General features: G+C 37.5%; 1 protein-coding gene across 1 annotated transcript in view; it reads left to right on the top strand.

Annotated features, from left to right (window-relative positions):
• kcnj9 (potassium inwardly rectifying channel subfamily J member 9) overlaps positions 1 to 10,119 on the top strand; it is a 17,558-nt gene extending 7,439 nt beyond the window's left edge. Inside the window, exons 4-7 of the mRNA XM_056468116.1 lie at positions 2,832 to 3,024; positions 3,141 to 3,338; positions 8,283 to 8,413; positions 9,264 to 10,119. Coding sequence (XP_056324091.1) covers positions 2,832 to 3,024; positions 3,141 to 3,338; positions 8,283 to 8,413; positions 9,264 to 9,539 — 798 coding nt within the window. The 3' untranslated portion in view covers positions 9,540 to 10,119. The remainder of the gene's footprint in view (positions 1 to 2,831; positions 3,025 to 3,140; positions 3,339 to 8,282; positions 8,414 to 9,263) is intronic.
• Positions 10,120 to 11,062: the final 943 nt, after the last annotated feature.

Raw genomic sequence — 11,062 nt, 5'->3', positions numbered from 1 at the left:
CATCCATAACCAAGAGCAAATGAGTCATGCGTTTGGACCACAGATGTGTGCACCCCTCCCTCTGTTTCTCTCTGTCATTCTTTTTTTGAATTCTGTTGCCTTTGCTAATTTCAGCCCTCTTCACAGTCTCATTTCTGGCCTATTTTCCTGTATTTTTGTGGTTTGATGAGTTAATTTATATCTTCATGTCCTGGTTTAAGCGTTGCCCCGGGGTCCTTGTTTCACTCAGACACTCTCTTGAACACAACACACACTCTCTGCTAAATGCCACGTCCTGTAGGATCTGCATCTGAACTCAGATTAACACATTACATCTGTTTCCTTATGTCTAGGCCCACACGGAATCTGCGCGTGCAGAATTCCACAGATTTTCCACAGATTTCCGCTGATTTGTAGCCCATCATTGATTCTGTTTATTTACTTGAGTAAATGTGTATAAATGAATATTTATTCAGTTTTTAAATTAATTACAGTAATATTATCGTAATATTATCATCTGATTTATGTACAATGCAGTTTGTACAGTAATATTTTCTGTCTTTTAGTACATATATTATATGAGAGACTTGCTTTGTTTACCAAATAAAGTGAATCTAATTGGATTTGCATTTTAAACATTAAATAAAAGTTTAAAAGATATTATTATTTATTTCATATATTAAGGTTTTAGTTCTGATACTCCCAAAATATTTTACCAGAAATCTGCAGATTTTTACCAAAAATCTTCGCAGAAATAGCAAAAAATGTCCGCAGATTCCGTCTGGGCCTACTTATGTCTCTCTTTCTGGCTAATCAGTGAAGTTTATGAAAGGCAAACTGATCACTGAACACCGTCCACAACACTTTAGGATTGTTATTGATGTTTGCAGCATGGAAGCCCTAGCAACACTTTTCCGTAACAATTTCCAACAATTTCCGTAAGACATTATCAACCCTGGTAACCCTGGTAACTACCTATAAGACCTTAGCAACCACATAGTAACACACAGGAAACCAACAGAACGCTAGGTTTAGGGTTACTGACTGACTGACCTATGCTGCACAGACTTGTAAAGTAAGAATCTGCCTAGCAACTACCCAGAACTCCTTAGCAACACCCCGTTTACCATCAATAACTCTTTAGCAACCACAAATCAACACTGTGTCATTTTAATTATGTTATGCACACCCTAGCAACACCCTGCTAACAATTTATAAGATCTTAGCAACCACATAGCATCATCTTGGACACCACCCACAACACTTCAGGATTGTTATTGATGTCTGTAGCATGGACACACTAGCAGCACTCTGGTAATTTCTGCAAGAACTTATCAACCCTGGTAACCCTGGTAACTATCTATAATACCTTAGCAACCACATAGTAACACACTGGAAACCAACAGAACGCTAGGTTTAGGGTTACTGACTGACTGACTTATGACGCACAGACTTGTAAAGTAAGAATCTGCCTAGCAACTACCCAGAACTCCTTAGCAACACCCTGTTTGCCATCAATAACACCTTAGCAACTACAAATCAACACTGTATCATTTTAATTGTTATACACACCCTTGCAACACCCTGGTAACAATTTATAAGATCTTATCAACTACATAGCAACATCTTGGACTCCACCCACAACACTTCAGGATTGTTAATATTGATGTCTGTAGCATGGACACCCTAGCAACACTAGTAACCATCAAGAAGACATTAGCAACCACACAGCAACACGGTGAAACCATCAGAACGCTAGGTTTACTGACTGACTGACTTACGCTGCACAGACTTGCAAAGTAAGAATCTGCCTAGCATCTATCCAGAACTCCTTAGCAACACCCTGGTTACCATCTGTAACACCATAACCACATAGCAACATCCTGAAAACCACCCAGAAAGATTTAGCACATAGTAACACACTTGAAACTGCCAGAACATTAGGGTTAGGGTTACTGACTGATTGACTGACTTATGCTGCACAGAATTGTAAAGTAAGGATCTGCCTAGCAACTACCCAGAACTCCCTAGCAACACCCTGGTTACCATCCACAGAGCAATTATGGTAACCAGACAACCACAGAGCAACCACATGGAAACCACCCAGAACATTTTAGCACTTTAATTCTGCTACACACGCACCCTAGCAACACCCTAGTTACCATCAAGAACACCTAACCAACCACATAGCAATATCTTGGACACCACCCAAAACACTTTAAAATGGTAACTGATGTCTGCTGCACGGACACCCTAGTAAAACTCTGGTTATACCATAATATTGTAAAGGCCTTAGTAACTCCTTGTGACACTGACCTTAGCAACCACATAGCAATGTCTTGTACACCTGACACCAGACTGACTAACTGACTTATGTTGCATAGACTTTTGAAGTAAGAATCTGCCTAGCAACTACTCAGAACTTCTTAGCAATACCCTAGTTACCATAAGTAACACCCTAGCAACCACATAGTAACATCCTGGAAACCATCCACAACATGTTAGAATTGTGTCTGTCTTCTGTTTACCATCAATAACACCTTAGCAACCACATATCAACACTGTAGCACTTCAGTTCTGTTACACACACCCTAGCAACACCCTGGTAACAATTTATAAGATCTTAGCAACCACACAGCAACGTCTTAGACACCACCCACAACACTTTAGGATTTTCTCTGATGTAGCATGGACAAACAAGAAACTGCCTCGCAAGTACACAGAACTTCTTAGCAACAACCTGATTACTATCTGTAACACCTTAACAACCACATAGCATCACACTGGAAACCACCACAACACTAGGGTAAATCAGTGAAATAACAAGTCTCCTTCTTTCCATCTCTCATTAGGTTGGCTGTATGTTTGTGAAGATCTCCCAGCCGAACAAGCGTGCAGAGACTCTGGTGTTTTCTCGTAATGCTGTCATCTCACTACGCGATGACAAGCTCTGTTTGATGTTCCGCGTCGGAGACTTGAGGTCCTCCCACATTGTGGGCGCCAACATGAGAGCCAAACTTATCAAATCCAAACAGACACAAGAGGGTAAGATCACATTCAACAATCTCAACTGCAGCATCATTCAGCACACTGATATAATGATGAAGTGGCGCCACCTGCTGGTTACATTCTATAATGACAACTGATTTCATTCATTTCAGGTGAGTTTATTCCGCTAGATCAAACTGATATCAGTGTAGGCTTCGAGACAGGAGATGATCGTCTGTTTCTGGTGTCTCCTCTGGTGATCTCTCATGAAATCGATGTTCGCTCTCCGTTCTGGGACATGTCACAATCTCAGCTGGAGAAAGAGGACTTTGAGATTGTTGTCATCTTGGAGGGGATGGTGGAAGCAACAGGTAAATGCTCTTAGATATCCTATTTCTTTTCTACGCCCCCTGATACTTTGCATGAATCATGGGAATGACTTCTGTTAAACAGTAAACAATCAGTGAGGTGTTTTTAAAAATGGGTACAGTAAAGTTTATTATTCTCCTAACAGTTCATTCATTGGTTTTATTTTCGGCTTAGCCCCTTTATTAATCAGGGGTCGCCACAGCAGAATGAACCGCCAACTTATCCAGCACATGTTTTATGCAGCGGATGCCCTTCCAGCCGCAACCCAACACTGGGAAACACCCACCCAGACACTCACATACACTGCGGCCAATTTCATTCATTCATTCATTTTCTTTTCGGCTTGGTCTCTTTATTAATCAGGGGTCGCCACAGCGGAATGAACCGCCAACTTATCCAGCACATGTTTTATGCAGTGGATGTCCTTCCAGCCGCAACCCATCACTGGAAAACACCCATACACTCTCATTCACACACATACACTACGGACAATTTTTAGCTTACCTAATTCTCCTGTACTGCATGTCTTTGGAGTTGTGGGGGAAACCGCAGCACCCAGAGGAAACCCACACGAACACGGGGAGAACATGCAAACTCCACTCAGAAATGCCAACTGACCCAGCTGAGGCTCGAACCACCAACCTTCTTGCTGTGAGGCGACAGTGCTAACCACTGAGCCACCATGCCGCCCCTCCTCACAGTTCAACCATTGAAAATTTAAAGGCCACCAGCTGGAACTAACAAATTACTTACATCACTAACACCTTAGCAAACACTGCAGTACTTTAATTCTGTTACACACACCCTGGTAACAATTTATAAGATCTTAGGAACCACATAGCAACATCTTGGACACCACCCACAACACTTTAGGAGTGTTACTGATGTCTGTAGCACGGACACCCTAGCAACACTCTGGTAATTACCATAAGACCTTATCAAGCACTTAGCAGTGTCCTGGACACCATTTACAACACTTTAGCACTGTGATTGACATTCATTTCATGGATACCCTAGTAACATCTATAGGACCTTAGCAACCACATTGCAACACACTGGAAACCATCAGAACAGACTTGTAAAGTAAGAAACTGCCTAGCAACTACTCAGAACTCCTTAGCAATACACTGGTTACCATCTGTAACACATTGACAACCACAGAGCAACATCCTGGGAACCACCAAGAACATTTTAACACTAATTCTGTCACACACACACACACACACACACACACACCCTAGCAACAACCTAGTTACCATCAAGAACAGCTTACCAATCACATAGCAATTTCTTGGACACCATCCACAACACTTTAGAACTGTTACTGATGTGCGTTGCATGGACACCCTAACAACACTCTGGTAATACCGTAATATTAGTAACAAATTACTTTCAGAAGAGTATGAATAAATTGTTTTTACATGCCGATGATGCATGAAATTCAGATGTAGGGCAGGAATATGGTTCTTCTACACAGAAATTGTTATCAGAACATTAAATGTTCATGTTTTGTGTTGTTTATAATTGTTTAAATCGGCCAAAATAAGAAATGCCGAACAGCTTTTATAGACTTACAAAAGTTTTTGCTCATAAAGGGGAGAAAGTTCAAGAAACTGACTGAAAAACGGAAGAAAAGGTGGCATGTATGAACTTTTTTCAATACATGCATGTGTACACACTTTTTTGAACGCCATAATTCGTTTGACAGCACCAATAAAGATTATATACAGGCCTAGTTATGTGTATAAATATGTTAATGTGTTGTATAAAAATCCGATACAAACTAACTGATTAAACTAACTGTCAACATTGGGATATAAAAATATGGGATACGCCTCCAACAACCGTTACAAATATGGAGAGGAAATTAGCTTCAAATGATAGAATACACAACAAACATTAGAAAATTGAAACTAAAATAAAAGGTTTAGCCATTTAAAATCAATTTACTGATCACATCGGTGTTATCGTACGCATCAAAGGGTTAAAAGTGTGTTAATTTTTTTACTTTAGTTATTCAGCGATTACTTCACGTTCAACTAAGGAAGCCTGTACCATTAGTGGTACACGTACCACAGTTTGAGAACCACTGATCTATAGAATGCTTCCACACACTATAGTATCAGCCTGATCTCACGAGAAAACGTAAGTATTTTACGTTTTGCCAGTTTAGTGGCAAATTCGTACGAGTTCAGTCATACGAAATTGTACAATTTTAAAAAGGAGGCATGGCACCTAACCCCACCCCTAAACCCAACCGTCATTGGGGGATGAGCAAATCGTACTAAAATGTACAAACTAGATCGTACGAATTCGTACGAATTAGCCACTAAATCAAAAAGTTACGAATTGCTGTGAGATTGTGTTGATAGTATTTACTGAAGTATTTTTTCATGTATATTCATGTACATATATTTGATGTATATATTTTAGTTAAGTAAAAAACTCGACCCTCTTCATGATATAAGGATCATCCCCAACATATGTGGTTACTTTGTGTTTATATCTTCCTTGAAATATGCTATAAATCTCAAAATACAGATGTTCCACTTTCTCCCATTCAGTTTTTTACTCCATCTGAATTTCACGCATCATCAGAAACACATGATTGAACAACCTATATCCCCAATAACTCAAAACCATTTTTTTTCTCAGCAATATTACAGACATGTTGAATATTACTATTATTTTATAGGATCAGAAGAGCTTTTGCCACAGATGTGATACTTAAATCAAAGTCCCTTTAAGGCAGGGGTGCTCAACTCTCTTCCTGGAGATCTTCCTTCCTGCAGATTTCAGTTGCAACCCATATCAAACACACCTGCCTGTAATTATCAAGTGCTGATTAGGACCTATTTAATTGGTTCAGGTGTGTTTGATCAGTGTTGGAGCTGAAATTTGCTGGAATGTGAATCTCCAGGAACAGCGTTGAGCAGCCCTGCTTTAAGGCAAGTAATTTCACTCGGTGGCCAAGAGCTTTTGAAACATTTGGATGTTTAAGTTGCTGCCGTCATGTGATTTGTGCTTGTGAAGTGGGAATTAATTTCAAATATTAGTGCCAGACAGGACTCACTGTACCTCACTTTTGTTAGAAACAGATTACAAAATCAGAGAACATTTGTTTTCAAGTTTAAAAATAGAGATTTCAAGTTTTCTGTAGATTTATTTCTCATGTCTGTGAGACAAGAGTTTCAGATTCCAGTGCGTTTGCTGTCGCCAGAAGGTTAATAGCAATGAAGTTGCAGAAACTGTCCTAAAGAACACGCATCTTGTTGACAGTGTATAGAGACTGATGATTGGCTCTTTCAGCAGAAGACAGGGCTTCCTTCACTAGAACATACATATTGATTGTAGTATTAGTCCCCCTTTAAAACTATACAAGTGACATATCTTGTGTATTAAGTATGTAGTCTTTGATTAAAGCTAGTGTAGGTGACTTCAGAGAGACTAGCAGTTGCTAAAGCTAAATTTCCTGCCTGCGCTGGACGATTACTATCCAAAGCCACGCCTCCTTCAAAACACATGAACTGGCACGGGCAGACGCAGACAAGAAGTGACAAGACAAGGGAGATTACCTCATCTCTCATTTAGTGAGAAAACATTACTTGCAGTAGTTACATAATAAGGGCGCGTGTCCACAAAAGTGTTTTGCAGAGATGCAAAGAGTAATAAAATCTTCTACTTAGGTAAAAGTACTTCCAAAAAAATTTACTTAAGTAAAAGTAAAGTTACATGTCTATAAATCCACTCAAGTAAAAGTAAAAAATAACTAATTAAAAATGTACTCATTAGTAAAGAGTAACTATTTCTCAAAAGGGACAAGACGAAGTAAATCTCCAATTAGTTGTTAATATTTGTATAAGTAACTTTAAAAATGAAAGAAAAATATATAATATATATATATATATATATATATATATATATATATATATATATATATATATATATATATATATATATATATATATATATATATATATATATATATATATATATATATATATATATATATATATATATATATATATATATATATATATATATAATATATACAAAAAAAATATATATATATATATATATATATATATATATATATATATATATATATATATATATATATATATATATATATATATATATATATATATAATATATACAAAAAAAAAATATATATATATATATATATATATATATATATATATATATATATATATATATATATATATATATATATATAATTATTTAAAATATTTGACAGATTATCCTATTTAACAATAGGGTACATACCGAAGCATGCTAATAGGACTTTGAATTTGCCAGTAGCCTGGGTTAACCGCTTCCGGTCAATTGTATGCCAATGCAAAATTCGGCGCATTTAAGTTTTCTTTTAAAAATCAGCAATCTCCACTGGCTGAGTGATATCTGATATAAAGTGAGTCTCAGATTGTACACGAAGCATTGCATTAATAACATTTCCCCCGCCATGTCTTTATAATATGAGCATTTATTTTACCCCATTATATTCAATGGAGCTTCTGCGCTAGCCTGCCCATTCTGACGGTCGCGTGCAAGTAAACAACAGATTTTTGTCTCGTTTTACGCTTGAACAATTAAATGAATGCCAAAGTTTATTTAACTGAATGTATTTTAATTATATTACAACATCGATGCTGTAAAAGGAACCGTATAAAATGGAAAAAAACTCACAATAACGGGTCACCGGAAGTTTATCAGTATGGAGAAAATACTAGCTCGGCATATACCCTATTTAAATAAATTCACAAATTCTAATGCAACATCTGCTGTGTTAGCTAAATAGGCTATATGATTGTGGTTCTCAATGGGCTATATAATTTGAAACTTCATTTGCATAAAGTGGATAATGACCTAAATATTGTTGCATTGGTTTTTTATTTAGTAATTGATGGATACATTCTGGCCTCCAGGTATGACCTGTCAGGCGCGGAGCTCTTACCTGGCTGAAGAGGTCATGTGGGGTCACAGGTTTAGTCCCATGATGTGTCTTGCCGAGGGATTCTTTGACGTGGATTATGGGGCATTTCACCACACGTTTGAGGTATGTGATGCGCTATAGGATCTTCTTATTTGATCAAATACACTTGAACAGCCTCAATTATCTTATTTGGAAGCTTTCCAATATTGTTTTCACATGAATTCCTTACAAGGTTAAAAAAATTGTTGAAACCATTGTATTAGTTGTATTATGCCTCATTCACATTAGCAGCGACTTTGTAGCTGCCTGTCACTCTGGGTAGGTATATACAGCACGAATACAACCGGCCTCTGCAGGAGCTGAGAGAGGATCATGTGAGCTCTGATGGTGCTCCTATTGGCTGTCACTCAACATTGGAACATTGGAAGTCACCAGAAGTCGCTCGGTCTCCTCTGAAATGAACGTTCACTTGTCGATTTGCTGCTGCGTTGCGCTCATAGTGTGAATGAGGCTATAAGCTTCATAATGATCATTTCTCTGTGTGCAAGACTGATCAGCAGCTTAATATAGAGCAGAATGAAAGGTTTTTTTCTCCTTACAAATGGGATTTTATGTGTAATCATAAATCAAAAATTCTGATTAAAGGTTTTATAGGTGTTGCTGTAGTTTTGGGTAAGTCATAATTTTACATGGCCAGAATGAAAACTACTTCAGTTTCCATCCTTCGGTCAAACAGCATTTTGTTACATACAATATATACACAATACAAATAGTTTTGTCAAAGAACTAAAGAATTTCAGTATTTTGGTTATGCATACAAAATTATATCGAGTATCTTTATTCTGAAATTACTGAATAAATCCATACACATGTGAATATGTAAACATAAGTGGTGCTCTATGTAAAAAAGTTCTTTTTCTACTACTTGGTGTACTAAAAACTGAAAGTTGTTCTTGTTCATTGTCTTTCACAGGTAGACACGCCCTCCTGCTCTGCAAGAGAGCTGGCATTGGCTGCTGCCCGTTTGGATGCTCATCTTTATTGGTCGATCTCCAGTCGCCTTGATGAAGAGAAATGGGAGGGGCCTAATCTGACTGAGCAAACAGGGAAATCCACTGATTCAGAATCTGTCAAAGAGAGCGACGGGCCAACATTTACTGTGGGCGGAGTTACAAATACCCAGGACCAGTCGGTTGTAGGGGAGCAGAACGGCAGTGTCACCACTGACCAATCTGAGTCTGAGGCTTAAATGGATTCAAGAATGTAAAAGGTACGAAGGAGTCCACAGTTGATGTAAATTTAACTTTAGACTGGATTGTTCTGCAGTCCAAGCCTTCTTCTTCAAGTTAGATTTTTAAATGTATAGTCGCTAATGCCTAGCATATAGAATACTTTCCCCAAGGGGGAAATCCTAGCGTCTCCTTGCTGTGTTTCAGTCTGATTGAATCTTATCTTTTGATGTTTCACAACAACACTGCCTTTGAATTCACACAGTAGCTCTGTTTCAAACCCTAGTGAGCTCCCTTACTGTCTGCTTTCTGAGATGACCTGTGACGGAAACATAAAGTGTGTTAAAACATGTCTGAAACAAACTATCATAGATCCTATTCACACCTAGTGTTAAGATGTATTTTCAATAATCCCATCACAAGCGGATCACTCTGGGTGGCATATTGAGTTAATATAAGGTATCCATCATTTATTTATGAACAATATGAAACAAGGCAATACACTTTATAGTGACATACAATAATTTGATAAGAGTGCATTTGAGAATTAACTGATTTTTCATAAACAAAAGTCATGCTTTATATTGAGGGCTTCGAAGAAATCATAAGATATAGTTAAAATGTATACACTACCTGACAAGTCTTGTTGTTGATCCCATTTGTAAAAGCATGAAATAATAACTTGACTTCAATTTAATCATTTGGAAAAGTGACAAAAGGTAGAGATTTCCCATGAATCATCTATTGAACTGCATCTCAGTCATCACAAATACTGCAGAAGACCTATTGGAACCTTCTCATGCTTCAGCCTCTACATCAAAGTTCCTAAAAGCAAAAAAGGTCAAGGTGCTCCAGGATTGGCCAGGCCAGTCACCAGATATGAACATTATCTAGCATGTCTGGGGTGAGATGCAGGAAGCATTGAAGATGAATCCAAAGAATCTTGATGAACTCTGGGAGTCCTGCAAGAACGCTTCCTTTGCCATTCCAGATGACTTTATTAATGCGTTATTTGAGTCATTGCAGAGATGTATGGATGCAGTCCTCCAAGGACTCCAAGTGACTTTGTCTAAGCAAAGTCAGACCTTACTGTCCTAATTAAAAATCAAGGTCAAGATCAACTAGAAGTCAAGTTATTATTTGTTCTTCCTAAAACTTGCATATGCGACAAGACTTTTTTCAGGTAGTGTATATGCGCTGCTGACAGAAATGAGCATTTCCAATTGAGCCATTGGGAATAAACCATATACCATAGTTTAGCTATAAGTTTAAAAAACCACAGTTTTACAAATGCTTTAGATGTGGCCTTGTTTTATTTAATATATCTGTTTTGGGTAGCATATACAGTGTGAAAAGCAATGGTCAGAGTAAAGAGCCTTGCGGGACTGCGCTATGAACTTTTACATATATAGCCTACATGGTTGCATTTAATACATTTGTTTTCAAATAATATGAACACTGACTAATTGGACAACATTTAAATAACATATGATTTTTTTTAAATCCAATTATTAAAAGACAGATTCAGATTGAAAGGATATAG

This window comes from Danio aesculapii, chromosome 2, assembly GCF_903798145.1.
Source record: "Danio aesculapii chromosome 2, fDanAes4.1, whole genome shotgun sequence".
Lineage (NCBI taxonomy): Eukaryota > Metazoa > Chordata > Actinopteri > Cypriniformes > Danionidae > Danio > Danio aesculapii.
This window is presented reverse-complemented; position numbering and strand designations above follow the sequence as displayed.